The sequence below is a fragment of the Malania oleifera genome, chromosome 3 (assembly GCF_029873635.1).
Source record: "Malania oleifera isolate guangnan ecotype guangnan chromosome 3, ASM2987363v1, whole genome shotgun sequence".
Lineage (NCBI taxonomy): Eukaryota > Viridiplantae > Streptophyta > Magnoliopsida > Santalales > Ximeniaceae > Malania > Malania oleifera.
In genome coordinates, this window is record NC_080419.1 from 10,822,355 (window position 1) to 10,837,754 (window position 15,400).

The window sequence follows — 15,400 nt, forward strand, 5'->3', positions numbered from 1 at the left end:
GATTTTATGATGATATTATTAGTATAAAAAAATAAAAATAAAAATACGTGGGAAAAATGAGCAGGTCGTGATAGGAAATAAATTGACTGAAAGTTCGATCTTTGTATCTTCCTTGCAAGATCATGTTGCAGTTAATAAAATCTTAAAATTTGTACGATCTCAATCAATAGTTGCTACCAAAATTAAGTTATAAATTTATTATACAATTTCAAAATATTAATAATTTTGCTTATCAGTCAATTTCAAATTATTTAGTCAGCCTATTATATTACAAATTTTATTGTACAATTTCAAATTTTTAAAAAGAAATTTGAAAAAAGTAGCTCAACACTTAGTATCTATTTAGACTAAGGATTTGATTGGAAAAGGAAAAAGAAATAACAAGGAAATATGTTTTCTATTATATTTTGTGTCTATATGAAATATTATTAAAATAAAAATTATTTTAATATAATTAAAATTTAAGAAAAATAAATATTAGTAATGCTCAAAATCAAAATTTTTTCATTGAGAAACCTGTTTTCTATCATATTTTTCTTGCACCAAATATTAATTAAATAGAAATTTGTTTTAATATGATTAAAATTTAATAAAAATAAAATATTAGAATGCTTAGATGGATGAGTGATATAAAATTGAAAGATAAATTAATGAATGAACATATTCGTGGTAAGTTAGGTGTAACTTCTATTGAAGATAAGATAAGGAAGGGACGACTCAGATGGTATGAACACTTGCAACATGGGCCACCTAGTGCACCTATGAGGAAGAGTGACTTAATTACTGTGGAGGGGTAGTAGAAGGGATAGGGGTAGATCTAAAATAATTTGGGAGGAGATAGTGAGTAAAGATTTAATATCCTTGAATCTATCAAAAGAAATGGTCCATGATCGCATAAATTGGAGGAAAACGATTAATATAACCTACCCCACTTAGTAAGGCTAAGAATTGATTTTGTTGTTGTTGTTGTTATTGTTCTTTTTTTTTTTTTTTTTCTCACTTTCCTTCATTTCATAACTAAATATGAGAAATTGGATTATTTCATCTTTTTCTTTTATTTCTCTAATGTTTTCAAGTTCTAAATGGGACTTTAAGGTTTTATCAAAGATGAATTTAAAGAAAATGTTCAAAACATATAAAAAATATTGTCAAAATTTCAAGGCCTATGTCTAATAACATGGCTAAATTTTGTAATTTGATACATAAAACTAAAATTCCATATTTTCTATGGACTAATAATTTGATAATTTCATATATGAAATATTTTTGAAATATCCCCCCTCCATAGCACGGGTTTTCACTAGTAAGATCATATTTGGGGCCGTAAATTTTTGGAATTGAATTTACACTTGTGTAGAATTGAAAGAAATTCAATATAATTTTATACTATATTTTAGGCAAAGCAATGCTTTTGATGGTAGGTAGAATTTATGCCCACAAACACAAACCAAGAAATTATAAATTTAGAAAATAATAAAAGTATAAATTTAGAAAATTTAAAAATAAGGTGGAAAATTTATAGTTATTCAAAAAAAAAATTATTTTAACAAAAAAATGATGACAAACTTTTATTATTTTTATTTTTTATAAATATTATATAATTAAGAAATTAGCTAACTTTATTATAATTATTAGAAAATTCAAAAATAAAAATAAAAATTATTTTCACAATTAAATAGGCCCAAAATTTTCCACATTATGGCATTTCAAGGATAACCTACATAAGCAGTATATTGTTTTTCCTCTCCAACAACGTTTCAAACAGCTATCTCCAATTCTAAGTTGATTATGTACTTCCGGATCAAACAATTCCCAATCATATCCTTCCGGATGGGATCATCTATATAATATACAAAAAGAAATTTCAGATATTTGATATCTTTCTCTATTGAGATCTCAATTCCAGATTAGTCCCAGTTAGCCCATATTTCGCCATATTTTTTTTGGTTTTCCTGTTTTCCGTTTCCTTTTTGGGCTTTCCAGTTTCTAAAAGTACACTTCGATGGACTCGTCGAGGATCACTCTCCGGCCTTTCAAGCTCGCCGACGTCGACGACTTCCTGTCGTGGGCCAGCGACGACAGGGTCACTCGGTACCTGAGATGGGACTCCATCACCTCCAGAGAAGAAGCCTTAAACTACCTCAAGGAGGTCGCCATCCCCCACCCGTGGCGCCGATCCATATGCCTGGACGACCGTTCCATCGGGTACGTCTCCGTCAAGCCTGAATCGGGCGCCGACCGGTGTCGAGCCCACGTCGGGTACGCCGTGGCGGCGGAGCACTGGGGGCAGGGGATAGCCACGGCGGCGGTGAAGATGGCCGTAGGCAAGGCGTTCGAGGAAATGCCCGAGTTAGTGAGGTTGCAGGCTCTGGCGGAGGTGGACAACCAGGGGTCGCAGAGGGTGCTGGAGAAGGTAGGATTTATGAAAGAAGGGCTGCTGAGAAAGTATGGCTTCAACAAAGGGAAGATTAGGGATTTGATCATGTATAGTCTCCTGTCAACTGATAAGATCAATTCATTTGTACCCATAAAAAGTATTTAAGAGAAATAAATATTAAGTATCTAATACTCGAGACCTTGCAAACCTTCTCCGAGGAGAAATGTGACTTTCTTACAAATCTCAAAAAATATTTATAGCATTTTTAAAATCTCAAATAAGCTCTTTATCTTTTAATGAAATGTCATAAAGGCAAGTGTCTTTTACTTATTTTTTAAAAAATATTAATAAAAAAAATTGGTCAACCAAGCCAAATTTGATGAAAATTTCTTTGCATTTTAATTTTTTTTATGTATATTTACTTTGGCAGCTCAAATACTACATGGTTCATATTCTAGTTAGGAAAAAATAATATTTTTTTTTGCATTTTACATTTTGTTCTTCGAAGAGTAACAAAAATGTTACATTATTTCTTATTTTTGAAAACCTATATAAAAAAGTTGAAAGATCGAAAAATAGTGTATTCTTTTTATGATTCTTTAAAAAATAAAAATGAATTATTTCCTATAACTAAACCAACTCGAAATATTTTTTTATCTCTCTTGTTAAATTTAAAATATTGAATATTTTAAAGTTCAAGTTTTTAAAACCCAAAAGAAAAATGATGAAGCCCATTAACCCCCTGGGCCAGGCCAGACAAATTGGACCAGGTTGAATCAGGCTAAGCCCACTCCATATTACCCCAAGGCTGGGCCGAGGAAAGGAGTTTGGGCCACGTCTGACTCAACTTATTATTGGAATTAAAATATAAATGTGGCAATAAAATTATATATTTAATTTTATATATATATATAAATTGTGCTTCATTACAAAAACAAGAGAAAGAAAGAAGACATAAATTAAAGATACCTATTGTTGAAGAATATGAAGAGCATAAGATGTTAAATGGACCTACAAAAAGTGAATGAACTAATTAGGTTGGCATCAAAGAAAAAGTTGAACTACAGGTAGCTTGTTTGGCATATTTCTTTTTCTTCCTTAGAGGAAAAGATTTCCATAAAGTTTCATACAACCTTTTTCATCTTATCCTCCTATTAAAGAATAGTATGCACTATATATTATGTCTTCTTTCTTTCTCTTGTTTTTGTAATGGAGCACAATTTTATATATATATATATTTGAATTTTTCTCACTCTTCACCAAAGATCAAATTGAGTTAAATTTAAACTTATATTATTCCTAAGTCCAATTGAGTTTTTAATCAAGGTTATGTCATTTAGCTTAAATTTAAAAAATAATTCATTATATCATTTTATTACTTTTATATTAGTAGGAAAGATCCCAGAAGTAGGTGATGTCTAAAACAATGTCTGCAGCGTTCACACAAAACCCTGTAACCATATATTTTAGCTTAATTAGTTAAATTCCGAAATAATTACTATCCTAATATCGTTAAGCTCACACGCTCCTATTAACCAGTTAAATTTTAAAAACGCAGGTATGATTCACTTCTCAAATTTAAATTTAATTTCTAACATATTTAAAAATATCAATATGATCAAATTCTCGCAGTTTAATCTAATTCCAAAATATCCCCAAATCCAGGCATATATTTAAATTACATAAATATAATTAAATTTATATATTTATATTTAATCCGGAATATTTTAAAATATGTCTGACAAAATTCATTATCCTTACCTTATCCCAGGAGTCGTGTCTACGACGCCCAAATGACAAATCCACTCTTGTTAGAATGTTGGTGACTGAATATGGAATCCAAATATATTTTTCGTTCTTAAATCGGTGCACATTTCGCAAAAAAATCAAGGAGAGAGAAAGTGAGTTGAGGAGAGAGAGAGAGTTGCTCACGAGTTGGGGGAGAAAGAAATGCTCTCTCTGTAATTTGGAAATCCTTTAGGAAGCTTAAATCTTAAATTTTCACACACACACACACACATATATATATATATATAGATATATATTTAGTATCATTCCACTAATCTTATATCTATATTTTTGGGGTTGTTACAATAACCGTGAGAGAGACTGTTGGGGTTGGGCTTCAATGTTGTCCTTGGCCCAAATTGGGCAAGATCCTTCATAAATTGGGCCCAAAGTGAGCCCACATCATTACTTAAATACAAACTGACCCAAAATGGACCCCTTTTAATCATGCGAACTAACGTTGACACTTTCTCTTTGTGTGTGCAAGTGATGAAGAAAGCCCAACACGGTAGCCCAAGACATGAAGACTCAATTTTCAATTTGTATGATTATTTGTACTACTCATGAATGCATGTAAATTTTTTTTACAAAACGCCCAATTAATGAAAACTAATTTTCACCGGATGAGATTGAGATAATGAGAGAATCACTATGGGTGAAGACCTCAGATGACACTAAAAAATGACTAAAAAGACTAAATTGAAGACCGAAATTTTACTCTATAATGGTCGGATAAAATAGAGTGTCTACAAAGTTTGAGTTACAATTTTGTAAACTTGACTTGATTCAAATACACTCTTATATAGTCTCACTATTTCAACATGTAAATGAATATATGCTATTATTAAGTAGGCATTAGTGATCATGAAACATTCTTTTAAGTATGTGAAACCGAAGATATAAGATGTCTACATATCATTCATTTCATAAAATCTTATATGGGGAGTTTGAAATCTATCATACATAGCTACATATGTAGTAAACTCGTGGTTATGTTTTTCGGGACATCCCAATAGTTCGGGACATAGGATTGGATTGAGTAGCTCTTGTGCTGTAGTACTAGCCTTAGTAGACCTACGCTAAATACCCCCTTAAAGAAATGGAGCCGAGCATTAAGTGTTTAATACTAGTCGACCTACTTAATCCAATATGAATGAATACAATTAATATTAGTTTGTAACCCATCTCTTAGTCTCAAAATTGACCTACCAACGTGGCCACTCTCATAGCCTCTCTCCTTATCTGGCCCTTTAGGCGAGTACTTCCCAATCATGATTTTCCCTAATTATTACGAGGACACAATCGCTGGTCCCTGCCAAACAAATGAATAGGCCATTTTCCATTTGGGAAATAGGAGCTGAGGAAAGCTAGACAAAGACAAATCTACAATATTAACCCATCTCCCCTTTTGATAATCTCAATTTCATTTTCCCCTTTCTTCATGATTAAGTGACCTCCATAGCTTGGTTCCAAGGGGCTAGTGTCGCCCACAGAGAGGAGGGAGTGATGTGGGTATACTGTCTGTGGGCTCATCTCTGTCTCCCCTCTCCATCGCCCTTTTCTCATGGCGCCTTTCTTTTCTTTATCTGTCCTATGATGTCTTCCTTTTCTTTTCCTTTCTTTTCTTTTCTTTTCCCACCCCTTCACACCACGAGCATATTCTTGCCTATTTTGCATGCTATTCCTCTAAAAGCCCTTTTTATTGGTCAACATTCATAATTAAAGCGGGGCCGGCATCCTTGAAAATACTTACATTATAGTTACTGCTAATTAAAATGATTTTTCAAAGATGATAACATCAACAACAGAGTGATGGGTTATCATCTTAATCGCCAATTGTGATTATTCATTTTGTGTTCAAATTTATTCAATGGACAAAATTGAAGTCGTCCTAGATTTTTTGTATCTTAAATTTGATTATTATAGGGTCTATTTTATACATTATGGTCCACCTAAACAAAGTGTCACAGTTATTTGAAAGACAAATTTCTTCTACAACCTGTTTGTCAAATTTTATAGGAATTTTTTGGGATTTTGGCACGTAAAGCATGTTTGGGTCACTTTTTAAAGCAAACAAATTTTTGAAGTAGAAAATTACTTTTAAATTAAATTTTAATAATTTAGTTGAGAAAATTATAGACCTACAACAGTCGTCGGTCCTATTCAAAAACTAAATAGCAAGGGTTCAAATCCCCTTTCGTTAATAATTTGAGTGGTCTCTTTTATGGGACCACTCGTACAAACTACGTCCAAATATTAGATTGGTGATAAAAAAATAATTTTTTAAAAATTAATTTATAAATTTGGAAATTATTTTTTTAGCTAAGGAATTGTTCGATGTCATTTTTGGTTGCTATTTTTTGTCTTGCTTTCTCGGTAGTGCAATTTGTTAGTATCTTATATTGTTTTGACATAGGCAATAATTTGACATCTAGAACATCAGTTATCATAATTTATAATTAAAATCAAAATAAAATCACCATGTGAATTCAAAATACCATTAAAATAAAAAATTCAAACAACTATAAAAATAATAAAAATTTTTCATTTTTTCATGTATAATAAGATTGTTTCCTTGTTCGATTCAGTGATAAAAATGAGTACTTCAATGAATTTTCTAATTTTTTTTAATTTTAGAAGCATTAACAAAATTGACTAGTGGTTTTTACATTTCAATTTTATTTCTTATTTTTTTATTTTATAAGTTGACAATAATATCAAACGACTTCTAAAATATGAGAATAGTTTAGGGGTCGTTTGGTATCACTGTAAAAAATTATGGAAATGGAAACCAAAAACTAGATACAGAAACTAAAAACCAAAAACCTAGTAATCTCTTTGGTTAATATTTACAAAACTAAAATAAATTAAAAAATAATTAAAAATATTCATTTTTATCTTTAAATTAAATAATATTATAAAAATAATAAAACAAAAAAATAATACACATTAAAAATATATAATAAAATAAAAACTATTATGACTATTTTACTTAATTGTTACACTTTCAAGATTTACTTTACAATAAAAAATTTATAAGACATGAAAATTGAAAAATGGCAAAAATATTTTGCAATTGGCTTAAAAACATTTTCTAATTGGCCTTATTATTATTTTTAAAATTTATGCATATTTTTATTTCAATTATATTTAAATTCTTATGATCATTTAATTTTAATTTTAATTTTTAAGTGTATGAAATAAATGATTTAATTCAAAAAAAATATTTCTGCATATTAAAATTGAAAACCAACAACTAAAACAGAAAACAGGCAACATAAACAACATTTTTATAATATATTTTTTCACCATACAAAAACAGAAACAAAAACAAAAAATAAACCCTTAATTTATATCATAAAACCTTAAAAAAAAAAAGGTGAAAGTGATCCCATGAGGATGCATATTCCATTCAATATACCTTTTATGAAAAGGTTCATGATTTGTCACCATCTTCATACTCCAATTATAAAATTTGGTTACAAATTATTTAATATTTAATATTTTGACAAAATTAAATATTTTTAATCTTTTAAAATTTTACTTTTCCTCCACTTTCTTCATATATATATATATATGAAGATGACAAAATGGGACTATAGTTTATTCTTCAAATTAGCTAGAACTGTCTATTCTTTCTGTTTGTTATATTATTTATTAATTGTGAGCACCCACTAACCGCTGAATTGGTTCAACAAATATTAATTTTTAATTAATTATTTTATCAATGTTAGTGCTATACTATTTTAATTAAGAATTAATGGATGGAAGTATATTAAGAATTCAAAAACTAAAATAACTGTCAATCAGAGAAAATTGCTTTCATGTAATTGTAGTTATCGCATGATTACTCTAAATTCCATTTAATATATGATTTACTATTTTAATTAAAATGCAATATTCATAATATAGTAGTAACTATAATGATAAATAAAAATATAGAAAAAATATAAAATGCAACCCGCAATTAAGTATAATTAAAAGGAACAAATTATGCTTTCATGGGCATGGTACGGTGGAAAGGCATTAGCACATAAGTAGGAGCATCGGGAGTTCAATTTCAAGTAGATACACTCACGGAGTCAGCGATACATTTGCATGGTGAGAGTTTACTCTGTGTACCAACGAGGACCGTAAATGGTGAGAGTTTTTTGTGAGCTAGTGAGGACCGTGGATGGTAATGGAAATGTATCCCGGAGGTCAGGTTGGCTCAATGTCCAACTGATGCACAGAAGTCGTGTCCACATCCGAACTGTGTCCTAATCAGCGAAACCTGGGGGCGGAGGACGCTAATTCATAAATTTAGTGTCGCACCAAGGGATCCGAATGGCTTGTTGGTGGCTGGAGTTCCTATGTAAAAAAAAATAAACAAACTATCGTGCAAGCAAATATAATAATATTATAAAATAAATAAATTTACTTCATATTAATAAATTACATAATTTTTTTATATTTTGTAGCAGCACAATAAAATTTGTTAGAATAATTTTAATTCTAACGATTCCGTAAACCAAAGATTTGCAATGGTTTGGACTTTAATTTTATCTCTATTCATATGTGCAGGAAGGATCAGTCATTTTATTTCTAATTCCATTGCATTTGAACTTTTTTGATTTGGTTTTTGATTGTAGCATCGAAACCTTACACTAGAAAAATATTTTAACTCATTATAATCAAATTTAAGTACCTGTTGACTACAAAAAAAAAAAAAAGCTGCAATTTTATTTATTAGTTTCTCATAATTATAAAAAAAATTCATATTATTTTTTAATTTCAAATTGAAAAAAATAATGCAAAGTTTCAAAAATAAGTAAGAAAATTAAAAAAAAAATATTTTAAAAATATGACAAATCTCCTCTGAAATTTATTAAAGAGACAAAAATTTTTATTTAAGTCTTATTTTTTTTATAAAATATAAAAAATTTATTTTTTTAACAAATTTCAATGAAGATTCCTAAAATTTTTTTGAAGTATAAATTTGGAGTTTTAAATTTTCAAAATTACTAAAAACACGAGGGATGTCGTTGTTGAAGCCGTCGTGGAGGATTGTCAACTACCATGAGCTCGCGGCAGCCGCGCGGGCGATGAGCTCTTTTAAGTAAAAAACTTTGGATCATCTAGTATCTTTTTTTTGAAAAAGGATTGATGATTCAAGGATTTTTAAAACAGGGAGATAAAGTTCATCAAGAACCTTTTAAAAATATTTTTAAATAAAATAAAATTAAATACAGAAAAAACTCTCACCTGTTCTAAATTTATGACTTAGAGTGGTACGAATCTAATTAGGGGCACACCCTAGGGACCTACGGATGGGGACGGCACCACATGCTGTACTAATTACATTTTGCCACGTGGCATGAAGGACAAATGGGAGCTGTGCCACCTAATCCATTTTTTTCTTTATATGCATATATATTTACTGAGTGAGAGTGGCAATCATATACCTAGGAATAGGGTATTATTTAAATTTAGTGAATTGCTTGACAATGGGAATCTGATTCATCAAATAATGTTTAGTAATAAAGTCCACAATTTTTTTATGAATAAGGATAATTTGTTTGTATTGAATTTTTTAATGCAAGATTAATTATTCAAAATTATTTTTATCAGTGTCAGTAATTATTTATGTACTATAGTTTTTCGATGTAGAGTACGGATAGCTGTGTTTTGCACGTTTTTCGATGCAAGTACAATTTGATGTATGTTATACATTTTTCAATGTCGATATCAAGTACGGTTCGATGTACGATACACGCTTTTAATGTCCAGTGTGGTTCAAATGTGCATCATACATCTACTCGTACCCGACATCGAGAAAACGTATATCATATGCGCCATACCAAATCACCACTATTTTTGACACTTTTGTGATTGGTTCAACCATGATCTTAACTCTACTAATTTTGCTCAACCTCTTAGCATCAAAATATATGTTTTTTTTTTTCGCATACTTTAGTCTGCCTAACTCAAGTTTTAGGTTTTATAGAGAGGCTTTGGGAGTTTCTTGGGGGGATAAGATCCTATGTGAATAAAGTTATCCTCTAGGACTTCCTTTTAACTCAAACTCGTAATGCAATCGTACTAAACCTCAATCTTTAGGATAAAACAATTTTTTTTTTTAAACCTAACCTTAGCAATCGTATTGAGAAAGATTCTCTTCTTGAAAACAACAAAATTTATATACCTTGATAATTAAGAAAAGTTGCTACTTCACCCCTAATTGACATATGACGAGCCAAATTAAATGGTAAGAAAGAGTTAGTCATGACTTGGGCTACTAATATTAAGTTTGATCATTCATTATTGATTAAAATATAAGACATACCAATAATTTCTAAACCCTAAGAAAGAGTTAGTCATGACTTGGAATCACCCAAAAAAATCCCACCTATTCACATATAATAGTTTGAAACGTAAGAATGGACATAAAAATGAAACAAAATAGGATGCAATTTAATTGGTGTTATCTTCTTATATGCTCATCATATAAATTTTCACTCCATACCAATTTATTCTATTCTAGCATACCAAAAGTTAGAAGAGAAATCTCTTCTCTCTTTCTCTTTTTTTTTTTTTTTGTAATTGACATGCACTTTTTCTTGGCCTAATGAAAAAAAGAAAATACCAAAGAACTCTTATAAATTCTAAAATTCTTAACTATTACCTTAATCCTTTGTTTGGGAGGAATCATGAATTTGAATTTATGTGAATTTAAACAAAATTATATTTAATTTTTTTTTTTCAAATTCATTAAAAGTCTGAAATTTATACTTTCAGATATAGCATAATACAAATTAAATGACCCGAATATTAGCTAAAGTAATTAAGTTTTAGCTAGCCCCAAATACCTTTTGTAATCAATGGAAGATCATTTTAGAGTACCATTTACTTTGAAAAATCGATTGAAGTGGGGTAGTACGGATATTGCATATCTTATTGCAAATTGATTTACACACTACATCCTGTCCATTCATCTAAATTTATCAGTGAGGTGTTAACTTGGACTTATAACCCTCATAGTTCCTTTGTATTTGGTAGCTTTTGTTTTCACTCAATGCTTATGACATGTTTGGAAATTAGAAAATATATATTAAAAAAAGATATAAAGACTTTATTTTTTATATTTAATTATTAAGTGAGCATTTTTAAAAAAATATACGAAAATAATGACAAAAAATTCAATTTTACACATTATTAATATTTAAATATTTAAATATTAATTATAGTAGAGTATTTCTTAAATAAAAAAATTACAATATTTGACATAGAGAAAAAAATATAACAAAAAATATATTCCCTTCTTTTTTTTTTTTTTCCTCAAACAAAATTTTGATGTTATTTTGATTTAAATTGGTGATCTCAACAGCAGCAGCAGCAGCAGCAACAGTAACAACAAGAGTTAAGAGCAAATTTTACAATTTCAACTTACATATGGAGAGCTCTATGCACCGAATGTCATAGGTGATGTCTACTCCAAGCTTATAGAACACGGCGACCTCCTCCATGGACCCCTTAATTAATGATGATGAAGAAGTGATCAAAATAAGCATGACTCATATTTAAATAGTGATGTGAATGATTGAATTGGTAATAGGTAGATGTTAGGTCTCTGGTTTTTTTTTTATTAGATTTGAATCTCTAGTCAGCAGTAGACATAGGCGGTCTGCTTCTCACCCTTGGTTGAAGATTGGTGTGGAGCTTAAATGCTTGAGCATGGGCTCCTCTCCTCTCACTCTGTATGTACTTCCAAGTCCTCATGAAAGGACACCCAACACCATCAATGCAATTATGCACAAGGACCACTAGGAAAATAAAAACCCTAGATATCGAAAAAGCTAAAGGGACCCCCACTCCATTAACACAACAAGAACGGGGTAACCTTCTTCATCTTAGTCTATGTATGTTTGTCATACCATAAAGTCATTGAGGCTCGTGATTAATGTTTTACGTTTGCCCCCATAGAGGGTTGCATCATGATAAAAGTTTAAAGTAGTAAACCCACTTGCTCCAACTAGGGTGTGGTTTGGGCAAAAGATGATTAATGTCCATATTATTATTATTATTATTATTATTATTATTATTATTATTCAGAAACTCCAGCCACCTGTTGAGAATTCTACTTATGAGTTTGTCTCTTATTAGAAAATTTGAGTGGATGATGGGTGCTTATATACATGGTTGGACCCAAAACCCAAAGGGCTTAAGTTTTTGGGTCAAGTTGGTGCTCACCCATGTGTATCAAGCCCACCCATGGGCTCCTTCGGTCCCAACAAGTGGTATCAGAGCTGACGGTTCGTAACTCTGGGTAAGTGACATCGTAAAAGTCGAGACGTGAAACTAATTCTCCTAATGTGCTAACAGTTAAAGGACCAAGTGTGTGACCGAGGCTAATAAAGATCATCAAGCCTGGGGATGAATCCGAATAGGATCAAGACATGAGAGGTAGGATTGGTTCAGAGGCACGTAGAATGCAATATGAGGCACATAATGTAAGAACCTGACCCGTGAGTTATGGAATAAATAAATAAGAAAAGGGTAAAACAGTAATTTGAGCAAGCTTCGTCGACGAAGCCAGAGTTTTGTTGACGAAGGCCCTTCTACTGTTCGGCGATGAAATGCAGAGGTTCATCGATGAAGAGAAGCTGAAAGGTTTGAAAAATCCTGAAATTTTTGGATCATCAACCAGACCACCACTACGTCGACGAGGATGCCACCTCGTCAACGAAGACACCGTCTCGTCGACGAAGTTGGCTGAGTCAAAGGTGCTATAAATATCTTTTTCTTTACTTAAAGGCTAAGTTATCAAAGCTTTCTCTCTCTCTAGAGCTCGAAACTCCACACACACACACTCTCTCTCTCTCTCTCTCTCGATTCCTTCGTCGTTTGTCGTTAGAATCAACAAACTGACATTACTACGAGGATAATGGAAGGAATCTCTATGTGTTCTATGGAACGAAACTTCGTTTTGAGGTCTTCGGGTTTTGACCCAAAAATCGAGGTAAGGCTCAGTTTTCATTTCCGTTTCGGTAGATCGGTAGAGAGTAAGATTGTAAGTAATTATTGTTCTGTGATTTATAAGTTTTGGGAACTTAATTCACTGTTTAGGAGTCGTAGAGTTCGTGTTTGGATTTTCGGGAAAAGGTAAGGCGATTCTATTTATATCGGTTATTTTTTAAATCAGATTCGGTAGAACTATGGTTCACGATCCTATGTGTGTTTTGGCTACTTATTTGAGAAAATCTAACGGGCAAAATTACGGGGTTTTCATGTTACAGTTTCGGGGAAAAGGGGGCATCAGGTTGCATCTCTAGTTTCGTTGGAAAACCGTAGATATATTGTGTTATATATTATGTTATGGAAATGGCCGTGCCTTGACTTGTTTTAAAATGTATTTTGAAAATCATGATTTTGAGATTACCAAATGAGTGTGGAATGAATTTTTATATGAATATGCATTGAGTTGTGATTTGCTGAAATGAGATATAGGAACGTGAGTTCCAAGTTGTTCTAGGTTGTGAAAGAGTGTCCGGCCCTATATCTGAGGGCGTGAAATACCACCTGCCGGCAAGAGTGTCCGGCTCTATATCCGAGGGCGTGAAATATAGCCTCTTATCGGATGATCACTGAAGGGTGTAAATCCACCAGATGTACTGATACGATGCCATGGGAGCCTGGGGCTAAGCCATGTGCCGAGCATGCCGTGTAATGTGGGCCGGCTTCGTGCCGAAGAGTGTGACGACACTAGGTTGCTTGATCATGTGTGTGTTGACAACTATACTAGAACTGTTTTGTGAAAATATTGGAACTGTACTGAACCGTGTATGTTTTATGTCATGATAATACTCATATGCCACACACCGATATAACCTGATTCTTCCTTTTTGAGAGGTGTCTCACCCCTATCGTACGTACATGTTTTCAGGTCCTTCGAGCAACCGAAACTAGCGTCCTTGTGTTGGGAGCGTGGTGGTCAGTTTACTGCGTGAATTACTTATGTAAGTACTAGGACTGTAACAAGGTTGTCGTTTTGGCTATTGCTGGCATCTTGGGTCATGTTTTGTAATATGGAGCTTAGACTCTGTTTGTATAGACTCTGGTATGGTACAATATATGTTTGGAATGAACTATTCCGCTATGTATATGTCGTGTATGTGAATGTGTATAGGGTGTACGGAAACCCCACGGGGTCAAACCCTCATTCATTATAGTATCATGTGTGTTTTGTATGATATAGGGACAGGTTAGGTTACTACATCATACCCTGGGGCCCATTGTCGGGTTCGGAGCGTGACAGCTTGGTATCAAAGCTAACTAGATTGTGAGGTCTTGTAGACTTGGTTAGGCGTAGTTATGTGTACATACCAGAGTGTAGGATGTAGGAAATGGGTAGAATAGGTTGAGGGTTGTTTTGTCGTTAGGCAGAGATTCGTCGGCGGTGTTGTGTGTTTTTCCTAAAATGACGATTTCAGTAAAACCACGACAAACCATTGATAGTTTCATGTCGGTGTGATATGACAGACCTGGATCCATGAGATGGGTAGTTAACATGATTAGATGTCACTGATTGTGTAAACTGTATATGACGTAGGAATTCTAACCGAATCCTATTCTTTTCTTTTCTTTTTTCAGAATGGAGCCCAAGGATAACAACTTTGATAGTGGCTCCGAGGATACTGCGAGCGATGAGTCTCCTTCTATGCCTCGAGGGTTGACAAAGCAGGTTATGTGGGAGATCGGGCTGAGTGTTAGAAGACCTGAACGTTCTCCTACTGCTGCGGGATGTACCATCGAGAGGTTCACATGTATGCACCCTCCGACGTTTTCCGAAGGATCTGATCTGATGATAGCATAGGACTGGATCGAGAAGACCGGAAGGATTCTGGTGGTCCTACACTGCACAGATAAGTAGAAAGTCCTCTACGCTACCTTCCAGCTGTCTAGGGAGGTTGGGTGGTGGTGGATTGCGGTGAGTCTGCCAGAGAAGTAAAGAGCCAGTCCAAAAGAGATGACATGGAGCCACTTCAAGGAAGTGTTCTTTGAGAGATACTTCCTGGCCTTCACACGCGATACTAAGGGGGGGTGAGTTCTTTGTTCTGACATGGGAAGATATGACGGTGCAAGGGTATGTTGCTCGATATATAGAGCTATCTCGTTTCACGCCATGCTTAATATTGAACGAGTACGAGAAGACTCGGAGGTTCGAGAAGGGCCTGAGGAAAGACATCCGCAGATTAG

The 15,400-nt window shown here is 32.7% G+C and overlaps 1 protein-coding gene across 1 annotated transcript; it reads left to right on the forward strand.

The window, feature by feature from the left end:
- The first annotated feature begins 1,650 nt into the window (after positions 1-1,650).
- LOC131151006 (uncharacterized) lies at positions 1,651-2,568 on the forward strand. The gene has a single exon (XM_058102157.1). It carries the CDS (start codon positions 2,003-2,005, stop codon positions 2,540-2,542), a length of 540 nt encoding a protein of 179 aa, XP_057958140.1. The 5' UTR covers positions 1,651-2,002; the 3' UTR covers positions 2,543-2,568.
- The last annotated feature ends 12,832 nt before the right edge of the window (positions 2,569-15,400 follow it).